The following is an 18,475-nucleotide window of genomic DNA, read 5'->3' on the forward strand; positions in this document are numbered from 1 at the left end:
ACAAAGTGATCCCATTTTTGTAAGTATATATGAATGGAATTGTGCCAGGCTTCACCATCCTGTGAATGTCATACTTCCATTCCTATGGTCAAATTATTATGGTACAGGACTGGTTTGGCTATGATTTCCCCTCAAAGTATCCCTCAGGTTATTTCTGCCCTGAAAAAAGATGCCTCATATTAGGGCCACCAAAGTCCGCCAGCTACATTCACCATGCAGGATCCACCTTCCTACACTGATTCTCACTTTATCATCACCACTGCCTCAAAAGTCACGGAGAAACCTCCCCACTGTCCATACCCTCTTGAGACTACGAATGTCAGAGCCAAGGGAATGATTCCAATGGCTCCCAAAGCTTCCAAACCTTGGCAAAAAATGGCCTCCCCTTCCTGCGCTCACAAACTCTCAAAGTTTTCAATGGATGCAGACAGATGCTAGGGAAAGAGTGAGGGGTTTGTGCTAAAGCCCCGGTGTTCAGTTCAATGAGCCCAAGGTGCCCGGTTCCTCACATATTTGCCCAAAAAAAAAGGTCTGCGAGGGTTTACACCAAGTTGTCAACAATGGTCATCTTTTATTATTCTGGAACTTTTTCTTTTTCTTTATTTGTATCTGTGGTTTTATGATTTTATTCAATGAACCAGTTCTGATTTCGTGGCAGGACCAAAAAACACATTTTTAACTTAAAAAATTAAGTATTTTAAGTAGGAGATATGTTACTGAGAGTCATTTCCTTAAACAGCAAACTGTAAGAATAATTTCTGGCAAATGTTCAGTCGTATTCTGATCTCTAATTGTGCCCCCAATGCCAAGCGTCCTCCTGTCCCATCATTACTTACATTCCTGAAGACATTCTGTGTCTGTGCAGTAGGACTGGGACTGCCTCAACTACAATGAATAAGAAAAAAGGAAATTAGCCACCAGACTTACCAAAATGGATACTACTTATCAGAAAGATCATGCTTTGTTTTTGTTTTTGTTTTTTCCGTTTCTCCTCTCTTTATTTTTTTTTAATTTTATTTTTAAACTTTACAATATTGTATTAGTTTTGCCAAATATCAAAATGAATCCACCACAGGTATACCCGCGTTCCCCATCCTGAACCCTCCTCCCTCCTCCCTCCCCTCCCTCCCCTCCCCTCCCTCTGGGTCATCCCAGTGCACCAGCCCCAAGTATCCAGTATCATGCATCGAACCTGGACTGGCGACTCGTTTCATACATGATATTATACATGTTTCAATGCTATTCTCCCAAATCTCCCCACCCTCTCCCTCTCCCACAGAGTCCATAAGACTGATCTATACATAGGTGTCTCTTTTGCAGTCTCATACACAGGGTTATTGTTACCATCTTTCTAAATTCCATATATATGCGTTAGTATACTGTATTGGTGTTTTTCTTTCTGGCTTACTTCACTCTGTATAATAAGTTCCAGTTTCATCCATCTCATTAGAACTGATTCAAATGTATTCTTTTTAATGGCTGAGTAATAGTCCATTGTGTATATGTACCACAGCTTTCTTATCCATTCATCTGCTGATGGGCATCTAGATTGCTTCCATGTCCTGGCTATTATAAACAGTGCTGAAATGAACATTGGGGTACACGTGTCTCTTTCCCTTCTGGTTTCCTCAGTGTGTATGCCTAGCAGTGGGATTGCTGGATCACAAGGCAGTTCTATTTCCAGTTTTTTAAGGAATCTCCACACTGTTCTCCATAGTGGCTGTACTAGTTTGCATTCCCACCAACAGTGTAAGAGGGTTCCCTTTTCTCCACACCCTCTCCAGCATTTATTGCTTGTAGACTTTTGGATCGCAGCCATTCTGACTGGCGTGAAATGGTACCTCATAGTGGTTTTGATTTGCATTTCTCTGATAATGAGTGATGTTGAGCATCTTTTCATGTGTTTGTTAGCCACATGCTTTGTTTTTTAATGAACGCTACCACACTATCTATTATACCTTCAAAATCAAATATCAGATAAAAACACAGAATATATATAGGTCCTGATCAGTTTGGTGGGATTTTTTTCTCCTCAACATAATACTCAAATATACTGTGCTCTGGTGCAATTCACCTACTTAAATTAGGAATTTTAAAGTTACTTGTGACAGAAACTCCTACTGCCATATGTTATTAGACTTGCCAAAGGAAAAGCACTTAACCATAGAGGACAGCTACTGAAGAAAGAGTAAACTTTGTTAACAAGATTTTTTTCTCACTTAAAATTAGAAGCAAAGAGAGAGAAAAATAGGTTCTCTTTATAGAAAAGGCCTTTTGAAAGAAAGGAATTTTTTTTTCCTTTTAGCTTACATCTGCATAAATAGTAGTTGGATAAATAAGAAACTAATAAAAATGATACCACAGGGATTGGGCAGTGGGTTGGAGGAGTAGAGCAGGTTCTGATGAGACGGGATTTGAAGTTTTCATTGTCTATCTTAACATAATTTCATTTTGGAACCATATGATTATGAATTTTAAAAGATAACTGGAAAGAAAAGACCCATCTATCAGTAAACAGACATCATCCTTTTATGAATGTTCCCCCCATGCTGAGGCCTTTTAGGATGTTTAAAAATGATAATCTCATATATCTTAAAAGAGATGATAAACAGAATGAGCATGCAACTTTTCAATTCAGCCTCATTACTTTATAATCACACCCTCTCTCCATTAAAGCAGGTTAACGTCACTTGCAATTATTGAGGGAAGCCACTCCATGGCAGTCGTGCTTAGCTGGACTCTGAAGAAAGACAGATCTTGATTTAAAGTCAGGCTCTGCAACTTTCTAGAGTTTCAAGACCTTTGGCAAATTTTTTAACACCTTTAAGCTTTAGTTTCCTCATGTGGTAAAATGAGGATACTGCCTATATCTGAATACAGGTAAGAATTAAATACACAGCACATATGAAATGGAGTGACAACCCAAGAAAGAAGAAATGTTAGCTATTATTATTACCATGCTAGACAAATTATGACCTCATCTAAAACAACAGAATAAATCATCTTATAAATTGCTAAGATGATCAGACTTGTTTTTCTGTATACCATTAAAAATAGTTTTATTTGAATTAGAATGGGAAAACAGATCTTAATTATTGTAAAAAAAAATATTCTGGATACTTTAAACCTTCCTAAATATGCAAAGAATCAATTCAAAAACCCTTTTATACATTCTACAGCTATTATCAAAAAGACAGTAAATAATGAGAGCTGGTGAGGATGTGGAGAAAAGGAAACCCTTGTACACCATCGGTGGGAATAAAAATTGGTAGCAACCACTGTGGAAAACAGTACGGAAGTTCCTCGAAAAGTTAAAAACAGGACTACTATATAAAGCAAGCAGTTCCACTTCTGGGTATTTACCTTATGAAAACAAAAACACTAACTCAAAAAGATACATGCAACTGCATGTTTTTATGTAGCATTATTTGCAATATCCAGGATATAGAAATAACCTCTAAGTGTCAACTGATGGATGAATGGATAAAGAAAACACACACACACAAGTAATACAGGAGTATTATTCAGCCATAAAAAAAGAATGAAATCTTGCCACCTGCAACAATATGGATGGACCCCAAGGGCATTATGCTAAGTGAAGTAAGTCAGAAAAAGATAAATACTGTATGATTTCACTCATATGTGGAATCTAAAAACAAAAATCTCATGAATATAGAGAAGAGACTGGTGACAGCCCGAGGCAGGGGAAGAAGGGGAAGAAGGGAAAATGGGTGAAGGAGGTCAAAAGGTGCAAATGTCTAGTTAAAAGAAACATCAGTAAGTTATGGGTATGTAACATACAGCATGGTGACTATAGTTAATACTGTAAACAAATTATACATTCTAAAGAAATTGAAAAAAAAGACTTCTAGCCCCTTGGGTCACAAATCAGACCTAATGAATCTCCTACTTTGTGTATATTCTGTTTAAGTTTTACTAATTTTTTCCCAATAAGTAATATGTATATACAATACGGAATTCAAAAGTACAAAAAGATACTCCATGCATGGTAAATCTCTCACTCTCTCCTAACCTTCAGTTCAGTTCAGTCACTCAGTCGTGTCCGACTCTATGCGATTCCATGAATCACAGCACGCCAGGCCTCCCTGTCCATCATCAACTCCCGGAGTTCACTCAAACTCATGTCCATCAAGTCGGTGATGCCATCCAGCCATCTCATCCTCTGTCATCCCCTTCTCCTCCTGCCCCCAATCCCTCCCAACATCAGAGTCTTTTCCAATGAGTCAGCTCTTCGCATGAGGTGGCCAAAGTACTGGAGTTTCAGTCCGTTCTTTGAAAGGACTGATGCTACAGTCCTTTCAAAGAACACCCAGAACTGATCTCCTTCAGAATGGACTGGTTGGATCTCCTTGCAGTCCAAGGGACTCTCAAGAGTCTTCTCCAACACCACAGTTCAAAAGCATCAATTCTTCGGCGCTCAGCTTTCTTCACAGTCCAACTCTCACATCCATACATGACCACTGGAAAAACCATAGCCTTGACTAGATGGACCTTTGTTGGCAAAGTAAGCCTCCACAAAACTCAGGGATTTTTGTGAATCTCGCTAGAGATGTCCTTACATTTTTATAAGCATATGTATCTTTTCCTATTACTCCTTCTCCACCTCTAAGTAGATTATGTAAAATATAAAGGTTTATTAGGTAAAAAGTGTCACTGGGTAGGACAAACACTATCTAATCACTTAAGACATCAAATAAGGAGTAAAAAGAACTTTTGTGGGTTTAATATTTAGCAACCACACAGCATATCCCCAAACCTACAGCTCTGATTGAAATGACCAATGAATGATCACTTCTTTGTACATTATGTAACTCAAATGCCGGCTCTGGCTTCTGGCTATAGCTCTACTAGAACTGCTGCCCTTGTCCTGAGGTCTGACTTGCTGGCTAACTGGAGCTCAATGACATCTACAAATAACATGATTTCCATGTGAAAAGCCCTCAGATCCATTTCCTCACAGATTTACTTCAATGGAGGGCTGCATCACCAGCTCTAGGCTTCTTTTCCATGCCTGCATCAGTCCCATCCTCCTGCTTCAACGTGGGTCTGCCAGAGAAGATGCTCAGTGTGTTCTTTTTTGATGTTCCAGCGATGATGCAGGTCAGAGTTTCACCCCACACCCTTGCAGTGGTTTTGTAGTCTATAGCAAGGTCACCAATCTACAACCTGCAGGCTGGAGGCCTATTTTCAAAAATGGTTTACTGAACCATAGCCACATCCCTCTGTTTACATATTATCTGTGGCTGCTTTCACTAAAACAGATGAGTTTAGTAGCTGCCATAGAGACTCCAAGCCTAAAATATTTACTATCTAGCCCTTAAATCATTCAACACTACTTATAATGACATCAGGTAAAGCCATTAGGAACCACCGATGAAAGAAAAGAAAAAAGAAACATTTTTGTGTATCTATATACAAATGCTCATTTTAAAATGTGAGATTCTCATTAATTATGTCTAGTTATAATGCAACAATCATTTATATTCACTTATTCATTCAAAATGTTTACTAAATGCTTACTATGTGCCAAGTACAGTTCCAGGTACTGATGATATGATGTGAAAAGGACAAAATTTCTACTCTTAAAGGTCACACAGTCTTGTGGGGAAAATCAGACAACTAAGAAATATAAAAATGTCAAAGAGTCCCAGAGAGAATGAAAATATGGCATACAGTGGCAATCCAGCAGCCACTTTAAATCAGGCACACAGAGGCAGGAACACTTATGGGACTATCCCTATGACAGTAACAGTAAAGAACAAGGACATGAGAATTCAGGAGTTCCAGACAGAATAACAACTAGGAAAGGCCCCTGGATGAAAAGGTATCTGGGAGTTGGTGTTGAGGAACCACGAGGCCACTGTGTCTGGGGCATACAAGCAATACTATTCAGCTGCTGGATTTAGTCAACCTCACGCTCTTTGTACATGCACAAGTCAGCACACGTTGCTGTTAATGGCATTAGTCTGACTGCCTCTAATTCTAAGATAAATAACAGATACTGATATGTTTAATCAATGTGGAATAGGAGTACCTTATTATTATCATATTAGAAGTACATTTAAATACAAATACATTTTAATGATATGAATTTATAAATATTACTTTAAATTATAATTTAAATAATTATTTGTATTACAGTATAATACAAGAAACATTACAGAATACTTAGGAATTAATGTGGATTAATTCTCTGCCTAGTACAATTATCATTATGTTTTCTAGTCTTAAAATATGCAAGTTTCACATAATCACAATCAATCACCAAGGTTCCTCGTGGCTTAATCGGTAAAGAATCTGCCTGCAGTGCAGGAGACCCAGGTTCAATCCTTGGGTGGGAAAGATCCCCTGGAGAAGGGAATGGCAATCCACTCCAGCATTCTTGCCTGGAGAATCCCAGGGAGAGAGGAGCTTGGCAGGCTACAGTCCAAGGGGATGAAAGAGTTGGACACGATTGAGCAACTAAATCACACATAACTACAACCAGTATAATAACAAATATTTACTAGGAACTTTCATGTGGTAGGGACTATACTAAGAATTTAGATAATCCTCACACTCACTAGAGGAGGCAGGGGCTATTATTCCTTCTTTATAGATGAAGAAATTTGAATTTGGAGGAGGTTAGCTAATATATCCAGTACTAACTCTGAAGTAGAGATTTTTAAGCCCAATTCTATTTTACTTTACAATGTACAAAATGTTGTATCATAATTTTTATTAACATATCATTAGACTGAAACATTGTGTAACCAGCCACAATTTTGAATGGTTACAAAATATTCCAGCGAATTGATATACAACTGATATACAATTGAACAGAAGCAAATTCAGAGTAAGGTGAAAATGACCGTATCTAATTATCTAACGGCCTCTAAGATTAACATAGCCAATGTTTTCCTTCAGCACTAAAAGAGATCTCTTCCTTTCGGTATCACTACATGGAATAAGCTTCCTTTTGGGACTATGATAAAAACAGTAATGTATAATTTGTGCTGCTATACAAATTTCTAGAAAATTAATTCACTCACATACAATTGACAAATATAGAAATTATGTCAGTTTTATGTGGTAGCTATGTCGATTTAGAACTGATTTTTTTCTAGGTAAGGGAAGCCAGAAAGTGGGAAGTCAAATTACAACTCATGCCTTGCAGAAAGAAGCCCTTTCAGCTTTAATAAAAATGTTAAAAAGTGCCTGCACACACACACACACACACACACACACACACACACACAAGACCAAGAATGAAAAGAAATTATTCACTGAGAATCCGGCTGACTGAAGCACCATGTCTCCAGTCCAAGCTGCAGCGAGTCTTTGGGACATTCCACTGAGAGCTGGAGCTGGATCCTGCTCTCCTGGCTGGTCTTCCACACGTTACTGGCTACCTACGCTCTACATGTTCACAGGCAGACGATGCTGCAGGCTCTGCATAATGAGGTGCCAAAGTATCATAACCACATTTCTAGTCCTGGACTTACATGTTCTGTCCAAACCAGTGTGTTGGGATATATATTCAGTATGTCAGATTCAAACACTTGTGATGGGTAAAGTATACAGTCTTTAAAGAATTAGAAAAACACATTTGGTAAAACAAGAGAATCTCACTGCTTTGATAAAAGTCTTTAAACGGAGGTCTAATTTACAGTGCATCTCAGTATTCTCTTGACTTATCTGAAGAACACGGTGGGACTACTGATGCTGATTTTGGCCACTCCAAAAGGAAGTCATTTGTGAAAACAAAATAATTAAAAGAAAATCAATAAACAACAAGGTCCTACTATATAGCACAAGGAGCTAAATTCAAAATTCTGTGATAAACCATAATGGAAAGGAATATAAAATACAATGTGTACATATATATATATATAATACTGAATCACTGGTATATGACAGAAAGTAACAGAACATTGTAAATTAACTATACTTTTATTTTTTTTAAAAAAGGATAATAATATAAGGGAAACAGGCATAGCAGTAACTTCAAATATTTTCTGTATTGCAGTGGAGTGGGGGGAACCACATGCAGACTATTTAGTCAATGGTTGCTCCCCAGGTAAACCCTTTTGCTAACTAACACTGATCCCAGGATCGCAGGGAAGAACTAAAAGTAAATTTAGATTTCCTCACCTAACCAGGATGGTCATGTAAAGTTCCTTAAATGAATTAGCTTCAAAAAAGATGAGACAAAATAGCATGGTTAGAATAAATGTTTTTCTTCATTGGGGAAAAAAGGAGAAAACAGAGATTAAAAGAATGTAAGAGTCTTGGCAATGAGATTTCATGTTAGGGAAAATGTAGAACCTAAAATAGTCTCTTAGGATATCTAGGAAGCCTAATATAGAACTTTGGCTGTCAGAGGCTGATGGAAAAAAACATAGATCAAAGAGAAGACTCTAATGGCAAAAAAGCAGATAAATGAAACTTCTATGACTCGATCGACAAGAGTCTGGGTGAACTCCAGGAGTTGGTGATGGACAGGGAAGCCTGGCATGCTGCAATTCATGGGGTCGCAAAGAGTCGGACACGACTGAGCAACTGAACTGAACTGATGAGGAATCTTAGCTTGGAGAAATTCTTTAAAAAAATTACAAGAAAAACAGAAAATCTCTCTTTGGAATTATGAAAAGGTATCTGCTATGGATGTTCGTATTCCCTCCATCCCTCCAAATTCATATACTGAAGCCCAAATGCCCAGTGTGATGATGGAGTTTGGGGGTGGGGGTCTTTGGGAGGTGATGAGGTTTAGATGAAGTCATGAGAGTGGAGCCACCCTGATGGAATTAGTGTCCTTATGAGAGAGTGAGAGCAGAGCCCTCAGTCTCTCTGGGTCACATGAGGATACAGCAAGGCGGCTATCTGAAAACCAAGAAAAGAGTCAAATCACCAGATACCAAATCAGGCAGCACCCTGATCTTGGACCTCCCAGAGCCTCCAGAACCACGAGACGTAACTACTGTTTGAGGCCCCCAGTCTGTGGTTTTGTGCTAGAGCAGCCCGGGGCAACTAACACAGAACCTAAACAAGAACTTATTTGCCATTTTCTGTGTCTACTCAAGAATCTCATGTGTATTGGAGGTACTCTTCTTTCCCAGGCACAGGATCTACCTGCAGACTGATAAACAGTGTGATACAGAACAGTGGTTCAAAAAAGAAGCTTCAAAGTCAGAGGTATCTGGGTTCAAATTCTGTGTCTGTTACTTTCTAAAGCAGAATGTCAAGCTACAAAAGAAATAAATACAGTCTGTTATCAATGTTAATATCATGGTGAGGATTAAAAGATATATACAAAATCAAATACAAAATGTATATAAAAAACTCAGGTCATGGCCCATAGTATGCTTTAAGATTATAGCATTATGCAGGAAAGGGCTGTCTGTTTATGTGAGTAAGCTTGCTCATAGTTATCACTTTTTTTTTTTAAGTGAAATGCCAAAACCAACAGCAAAAATGTACTTTCAAATCAATGGTTAAACAGTTGGTCAGTGTTCCCTAACCAGACCTCATATAGTTCTCAGTAATAAGAGTGGCTTGAAATAACCTTAGACTGTCAAAACCCAGCTCTACCTAATTTTTAATACTGTACCACATTCCATTTAAATACATAATTTCCAAATTTGTATATGAAAAACAATGTTGTGAATGTTTCTATAAAAACATTCTTACATACTGGTTAATCTCTTTAGAATATAGAGAAGAGTTGCTATAATGAAGGTATATACATTTTAAGTTTTGATATACATTGCCAAATTACAGAAGGAAAACTTTAAAGAAATGACATAATACAAAGTTACATTCAAGAATTCCTGCATAATCACGCCACTGAGGAAAGGAAGCCCAATGTCTCAACTGAGAGATAGCTAGAATCTAATTATATCTGATCACATTTAGTTCTCTTAACTCAAAAATGGTTTAAAATTAACTCAAAATAAATTAAAGACCTGAAGCCACAAAAATCGTAGAAGCAAACATAGGTGGTAAGCTCCCTGACATTAGTCTTGGTGATGAGTTTTTGGATGACTCTAAAAGCAAAGGCAACAAGGGCAAAAATAAATACAAATATGCGAAAGTTGTTTAGTAGCTAAGTCACATCCGACTCTTTTGAGACCCTATGGACTGTAGCCCACCAGGCTCCTCTGTCCACGGGATTCTCCAGGCAAGAATACTGGAGTAGGTTGTCATGTCCTCCTCCAGGATGTGTACACACACACACACACATATAATGGAATCATTATTCAGCCTTAAAAAAGAACAAAATCTTGCCTTTCGTGGCAACACGAATGGACCATGAGGGAACTATGCTAAGTGAAATAAGTAAGAGAAAGACAAATAGTATATGCGGAACTAAAACAACAAAAAATAGAGCTCAAAGATACAGAGAACAGATTGGTGGTTGCCAGAGGTGGGGGAGTTTGGGGGTCGGAGGTGAGTGAAATGGGTGAAGGAGGGCAAAATGTACACTTCCTGTTATAAAATAATTAAGTTATAGGGATATAATTTACAACATAGTGATTATAGTTAATAATACCATATGCATACTTGAAAGTTGCTAAGAGAATAGATCTTAACAGTTCTCATCACTAGAAAAATTATGTACATACAAAACATACATACACATACTGTAACTGTGTATGGTGACAAGTGTTATTAACTAGACTTACTGTGATGGTAATTTCCCAATACATGTAAGTCATAAACCTGAAACTAATGTTAGTTATAAATTATACTTCAATTTTAAAAAGAGGTGAAGTCTATTGCCCCTCTTCTTGAAGCTGAGCAGGCTCAGGACTGCTTCAACCAAAAGTATGGCAGAAGTGTTATATGTGACACCTTAGGCTAGGTTGCAAGAAGTATCTAGCCACTGCACGCTTCTTTCCCTTCCTCATCCTCCCCTGGGATGGATGCCTGCCCTTGGAACCATGCCACTGTGCTGTGAGGAAGGCAAGAAGCCACATGAAGGGCCGCATGTAGGTGTTCTGGCTGACAGCGCTAAGCAGGGTTTCAGCCACCAGCCAGCATCAACTGCCAGACAACAAGTGAGCAAGCCTTCCATGCTCTTCGTGCTCCCAGCCTCTCAGTCTTCCAGCTAAGAACCCAGACATTACGCAGCACACTAGCCATCTCCACTGTGCTCTGTATGAACTCCAGACAGAGTTTGTCCACTTAATTAAAAGGTTTTGTTATGCCACTAAGTTTTAGGGTAATTTGTTATACAGTCCTAACAATGGAAATATAAAAGAAACTATGAATAGCTTATAATTAGTAAAGCGGCAATGAGAGCTGGCAAACATAGGGAGATTCTTATTTTCCCCTTTATACACTTGGTACTCCTTGAATTTTGGGCCATGAAGACATGCACTAGTTATTGTTATCTTTTAAATAAAACATAACCCCCCTTCTGTGAAAACAAAGGAAAACCAGGAGGCCAGAAGGGAGAGCTCTTACACAGTACAATTTGATGCCAATTATAAGATTTATCGATTGTTACAGACCTCAGTAGAAGAGTCATTAATTATAGGCCCCAATGGTACAAGATGGACGTTGCATCTTCTATAAGAAATTGACTACCCCAGAAATTCAGCCAATGAGAAATCATAATCACCCTGAACTCTCACTTTTCTCCAATGGGCTTTTGTTCAGAATGACCCCTCCCAACTTTCTCCTTTTTCTCTATAAAGTAATGTTCCTTGGACTTGCCTACGGCTTTCACTGTGGCTTGCTTGTCCTGAATTGCAATTCTCTGCTATTCCCAAATAAATCCATTTTTTCTGGTAAAATAACTGACTTTTTTCTTTTCAAGGTCAACACTTTCTAATTGGTAAAATCAATTGTACCATAAATTACAGGACTATTTAGTTTTCCAGTGGCTAGATGATATTGATAAAAAATATTAAGATTTGAAAGAAGGAAATACAGAACATCTCCTTTACTGATTAAAGTAAAAACCAAAAGTCAACCATATTATTAAAAAGGCTTTAAAGCAACATGGAAAATGCTCAATATTATTAAATTGGGGATAAAATATATATATCATAGTATCTAAATGTTTGTTAGAAAGATCTGGGAAAATGCATACCAAGTTCATCTAGGGAAGTAGCATTATGCCAGATACAGAGAAGTGAGTAAGGAGGTTGGTCTTACTTTTAACACATTGATTGCTTTTTTGAAAGAATATTACTCTATTTCTTATTTCAATAATTAAACATTTAACAAAAAATATATTAAGAGGAAAAGATACTAGGAGTAGATAACATTTCCTGGGTAGAGAAGTTTCTTAAACTTTTAAGGCATACATCTTCCAGGCCAATAACAGGTCTTACTTAATGTGATTTATTTAAGTACAGTGGACATTAGTCACAATTTACAAGGCCTTCAGGCTTTTAAGCGGAATCGGACCAATGATCTCTCAGAGCACATGTTTATAGTACTTTAATACAGAAACAAGTTTAAGTAAATTAAAGATGCTGAAGTTTCAGGTATACTGTTTAGATAAGGGCTGAACTACAGAGCTCAACAAACAAAAAAGGAATTATCTACATTTCAAATCTTAGGTTACAACGGAAGAGGAAAAACACAAAACATAATCTAAATTCACATTTTTAAATCCATCTGTTCTCTCCTTCCGGAACTCCTATCATTAATAGATGAAACTGTATGCCAAGTGAAGCCAGTCAAGGAGAATAGAAGGAGGTGACAAGAGAGCAGAAGAGGATAAAAACAGAATAATTCTGCAAGTGGCTTCAGTGGGAACTGAAAAAGCCTCTCTCCAGGCCATCTTTATGGTTGTAAGGAAATATAAGTGATTTTTTAAAAACCAAAACAAACTAGATATATTAGTTATAAGGAAACACCTCTTTTTAAAAATACCCTCCAAGACACAAAAATTATATAACTTAAAAGAATGATTTATAATTAGACTGTGATTTTGTGTTGACATCTTTCTATCTATCTAATAGCATTCTACTACTACATCAGTAAAAACCAGTATTTATCAACAGATGTATTACCACTATTAAATCAAGTAATGAAATAGAATTATATGTAACATGATAAAGATACCTGATTTTAACTGAAAGGGATTTACTGCATATTCCTATCCATCCCTTTAAGTCTTATCAGCCAGTATCTAATGAGTAAAGCATTAGAGTTCTAATTAGAGTATTAGGCTAGGATAGAAAGATATCAGTAACGTCAGATAATGCCTCCATTTTTTCATGTTTCTGAACATTAACAGAACCTGGCAAAGAAAACCTGGCAAAACACGTGCCTGGCAAAACACAACCGCATTAAGAACAGTCTGACGCTTGTGTAACCTAAGGCAACATGCCAGCAGAGTAAGTAAAGCTTTGTCATGAGCACCCCAAAATGGGCATTCTCTGTACTGCAGTTTTACCAGCCTTGAACTGAACCACCATTTGTAATGTATCATTTAAAACACTCCTATGAGAATGTAGTCAGAAATAGTCATTTGCTTTAAAAGTCTTATTGGAAATGTACAATAAAATGTATGAAAACCAGATTTATATTCTTTGTACTGGTACAGCTTAGCAGTTAAAATAATCAGACCTTACACAGCAATGATGAGGCAGTGGTACAGAGTGTGAATTGCTGTTAATGTCCATTTAGCCTTCGGAGACATACAAGGTTTTCCTAATTTTATATATATTTTTGACATGAGAAAAATTCTACCAATTTAGAAATCAACAAAGGTAAGATAAGACAGTCTTATTAAAGTTATTAAAAGGCTAGTAAATATTGCAGTATATATTTTCTTTGTAACAGTGCATTCAAACACTTTGCTATTCAGTGGGAAAATTCTAATTAATTTTGGTATATAACTGTACTGCTTATAATGCCTTTGAAATGCTAACAAAGTTTTATTTCTAAGTTAATTACTTGAATAAGTAATGTACTCACACAGTTTTAAAAGATAAAAAAGTACAGTGAAGAGTCTCCACTTTTTTCCTATCCTTCTACCCACCCACCCTTGATCACAAATACAGTACTTTTCAAGGTACGTGACGGAAACCAACAGGGAGCAGAGCAGATCACCATACTGAAGAAACAGCACAGGGTTAGAGCTAAATGTCAAGCCCAAGTGTGCCTCTGCGACTCGCTGGTCAGCTTTAACCCTTAGGAAAAGTGACTAAACCTCTCTGTACCTCAGTGTCCGCATCGGTAAAAGGAGACTCCGCGGGCTTCCCTGGTGGCTCAGTGGTTAAAGAATCTACCTGCCAAGGCAGGAGACACGGTCCGATCCCTGATCCGGGAAGACCCCACAGGAGACAGTGCAAGTAAGTGCATGTGCCACAACTGCTGTGCTCTACAGTCTGGGAGCCGCAACTACGGAGCCTACTTGCCTCTCTGCAACAAGAGAAGCTACTGCAGTGAGAAGCCTGCAAACCACAACGAAAAGTAGCCCCCGCTCACCACTAGAGAAAAACCATCGCAGCAATGAAGACTCAGTTCAACCAAAAATAAATACATAAAACTATTTTTTTAAAAAAGGAGGATCAGCATCAGAGACTTTCTATGGCTTTAAAAATAGTGCCTACACTCCTGTCAAACTCTCTCCAATATAACCATTGTTATAAATCTGAGATATATTCCTTAGATCCTCTTCCACACATTTACAAATGTGACCTTGACCTACACATTTTTTTTCTTCTTTTTGGGTGCTGTGCTTAGTCGCTCAGTGGTGTCCAACTCTTTGCAACCCCATGGACTGTAGCCCACCAGGCTCCTCTGTCCATGGGGATTCTCCAGGTATGAATACTAGAGTGGGTTGCCATGCTCTCCTCCAGGGGAATTTTCCCGGCTCAGAGATCGAACCCAGGTCTCCCGCGTTGCAGACGGATTCTTTACCAGCTGATTAAGATTTATTTATTTATTTTAGGCTGGGCTGGGTGTTAGTTGCTGTGTGCAGCTTTCTCTAGTTGCGGCAAGTCGGGGGCGACCCTTGTTATGGTGCATGGACTTCTCGCTGCAGAGCTCAGGCTCTAGTGCCTGGGCTTCAGTCGTTGTGGCACAAGAGCCTAGTTGCTCTGTGCCGTGTGGGATCCTCCCTGACCAGAGATCAAACCTGAGTCCCGTGCACTAGCAGATGGATTTCTAACCACAAGACCACCAGGGAAGCCTGACCTACACACACTCTAACCTGAACCTGCAAAGGCATCTCTATGGCTTTCACTAACATTTCTCAGACACTTCCAAAATATGTTCCTTCCTTCATTTCTAATAGTTTTTGCATTCTCTGTTGTTTGGGACATAAATAGCTTGTTCCAAACACAATGGATTCTATCTTTTGACAGTATTATTCTTGTGTTCAACTGTTTTGGCTTTGGAGTCTATTTTGTCTGAGATTAATACCACATCCTTTTGGGACAGCTTCCTGCATCTCCACTTGTTTATCACTTACCTACGATATTTTGTTTTCAGTGTCTATCTCCCCTGTAAATAGCATTTAAAAACTCCAATCTGTCTCTTTTAAAAAGGGACTATAATCCACTCACATATAACATTTTACTTTATGCTTTCTATTAACCATGCTTCTCTTCTTCATGTCTGCCTTCAGCTTATTTGGATTTCCTTTTTTTTATGAACCCTATTTCTCCCCCTATTCAAAAGTTCTCAAGTGTGCCAGTACTAGGGCATCTGGACATCTGCAAAGCAGCTCTTTGGTTGTTGTGACTGGCTGGCACCCCTCCTAGCTTTCAAAGGTCCTGCCACATATTCATGTAAGTGAAAAATCTGGGCCTAAAATCTAAGCCCACTTCAAAGAGTAACACAAAGTTATTTTTTGGGTGGTTTTACTTGAATAGAGTTATCGAGGAATTTAACTGGACTTTCACATTTAAATCAAGGGAAGATATTAATTTTGTTTTTAACTCCACCAAGAATTTGGTGACGTTGTAACTTTACCACTTAGAAAAATCATGTTGCCAGTGGTACTTAAGACCAGCACAACCTACGTGTTTGGGTCAGTATTTACAGCTATACATTCATCATGACTTCTGTTTTTTTGGCTGCACTGGGTCTTCACTGCTGCACTACCCTCCAGGTGCAGTGCTTGGGCCTCTCGTGGTGGTGGCTTCTCTTGTTGAGCAGCACAGGCTCTAGAGCACCTGGGCATCAGTAGTTGCGGCACACAGGAACTTAGTTGCCCTGCCAAGGATCAAACCCATGTCCCCAGCACTGGCAGGTGGATGCTTAACCCACTGGGCCACCAAAGAACTCCCCATTATGACTTTTCATATTAGAAGGATCTATTTCCTCTTGTCTTCTAATGTAGCTGTACCTGAGACCACATTGTAGTACTTGTGTTTGCTTCAACTCTTTGCTTGTTTTTCTGTTCATATTTACTAATGAAGGACTAGGCTGGGTGAGCAGTTAGGGTATACAAATAGCATCCCTTATCAAGGAAGCATGCAGGCAGCCTGCATGTACTGTACCCCACCAGGCTCCTCTGTCCATGGGATTCTCCAGGCAAGAACACTGGAGTGGGTTGCCATTTCCTACTCCAGGGACCCATGCAGGCCGCCTAGAGAACCTCTTAAGGTTCCAAGTAGGGAAGACTTCATTTTAAGGCTTACTAGTGCATTCCATTCTTGGACCAGGCATCCTTTTTTTCCCTCCTATTTCACATCCACTATAGAGCTTGGGGTTACCTTGGCTTCTGTCTTGGTCCTTAATACCCAACTAGCAGCCCTCCCATGAATATCTTCCACTTTCCTTTAAAAAGCAGTAATCCTGGTTTCTGCCTGGTAGCACTTTATATTCCATAGAGGGGGAAAGACACACAACATAATTAGTTATCCACAAGTCGCACCTTCTTTTTGTATTCACGAACTTGTAAGGATTTTGCTCTTTAATTTTTATTAGTTATGCATGTAAACAACTTAAACTGTTCTATCAGTTTATTCTCCAAAAGAGCATTTCCTCAGCGCTTCCTATTTCCCCCTCCACAGAGGCATACCACTTTCAACTTTTAGCTGATTATTTTAGCATTTACCTCCATGTCTTTTTTTCTTGGCCATGCCATGTGACTTGTGTGATCCTAATTCCCCAACCAGGGATCAAACCTGAGCCCAGCAGTGAAAGAAACAGTACATGAGGCAACATTTTTGAAGACCCTATTTGATTGACAGTTTGGTTGGATATAGAATGATGGATTGGTAATAATTTCCCTTCAGAATTTAAAGTCATTGTGTTGTTGCTTTCCAGTTTTGCTGTTGAAAAGTCTAAAGTCATTTAGACTCTTGATCCTTTGGATGTGACCTGTATTTTTCAGGAATGGCAACTGGTAGAACTAAGTTAGCAAAGACGAACCAGTGGGGTAATGGGCCACATAAATTTTGTGGGTTTATTTTTTTTTTTTTGGTTGTGCAGCACGACATGCAGGATCTTAGTCCCCCAAACAAACGAAACGTGTGCCACCTGCAGTGGCGGGTGCAGAGTTTTAACCACTGGTCCGCCAGGGAAGTCCCTAGGTTTTTTTCTACTACAAATGTCTGAAGGGGGAGCTACTGCATAACTGTGAGTAAAAGAGGTATATTAGCTGACTTATCAGAAATAAATCATTTCAGCTGCTGTAGTGAGACTACAGTTGAAGAGAATGGAGATGACAAGAGGAGAGAAGCAAGGAGACTGGCAAGAAGGCTAATTTCAATAATCCTGGCAAAAATGACAGTGTAGATTAGACTAGGGTGTTGCACTGGAAGTGTGAGAAAGGGATGGATTCTGGATATATACTATTAAGGTTGATCCAAAGGGACTTTTTTTTCTTCTTTTTTTTTTTTCATTTTCAGTCTTATTTATTTCTGAAAGGTGATTTAGATTAGATAATTGAAACATTCTCTATGTGCCCACTACATTAGATTTTTTTTTTTAACTTTACAATATTGTATTGGTTTTGCCATATATCAACATGAATCCGCCACAGGTACAGTATACTAACGCAAAGGGACTTTTTAAAACTGACCCCTGGTTTCTGCATTAGCCACTGGGTTGAAAGAACAGAGTAAAAAATGATGCAAACACTGTTGCCTGAGCAGCCAGAATAATGGAGTGAATGGAGAAGACAGGGAATTGCCTGGCAGTCCTATGGTTAGGACTCAGTGCTTTCACTGCTGTGGCCCAGGTTCAATCCCTGGTCAGGGCACTAAACTGTTGCATGGTGTGGTCAAAAAAGAGAGAGAGAGAGAGAAGACAGAAGTATAAGGTTGGGGCTAAGAAAAGTCTAGTTATGCACTCATCAAGTATAAAATGTTTACTATTTGTCCAAATGGAGATAGTGTATCAACAGTGAAATATACCAAAATCTGAAATTCAGGAGCAGCAGCTTTTTGGCTGGGCCAGTTTTAAAAGCATGGGCTCCTTTTGGTATTTACATTCCCTTTGATCCTATTCATTTTTCCATGCCAGTCTCTTCAGTATGAGCCACATGATACTT

General features: G+C 38.6%; 1 protein-coding gene across 5 annotated transcripts in view; it reads right to left on the reverse strand.

Moving 5' to 3' along the window:
- Positions 1 to 18,475, reverse strand: part of SMIM14 (small integral membrane protein 14) — a 144,751-nt gene that overhangs the window by 10,565 nt on the left and 115,711 nt on the right. For all 5 annotated transcript variants that reach the window (XR_003511518.1, XM_027544304.1, XM_027544305.1 and 2 more), the window contains one exon: positions 837 to 885. Coding sequence is in view for 4 of the 5 variants with exons in the window: in XM_027544304.1 (XP_027400105.1) it covers positions 837 to 885 (49 nt within the window). In the remaining variant the exon portion in view is untranslated. The remainder of the gene's footprint in view (positions 1 to 836; positions 886 to 18,475) is intronic.

Source organism: Bos indicus x Bos taurus, chromosome 6, assembly GCF_003369695.1.
Source record: "Bos indicus x Bos taurus breed Angus x Brahman F1 hybrid chromosome 6, Bos_hybrid_MaternalHap_v2.0, whole genome shotgun sequence".
Taxonomy (NCBI): Eukaryota; Metazoa; Chordata; class Mammalia; order Artiodactyla; family Bovidae; genus Bos; species Bos indicus x Bos taurus.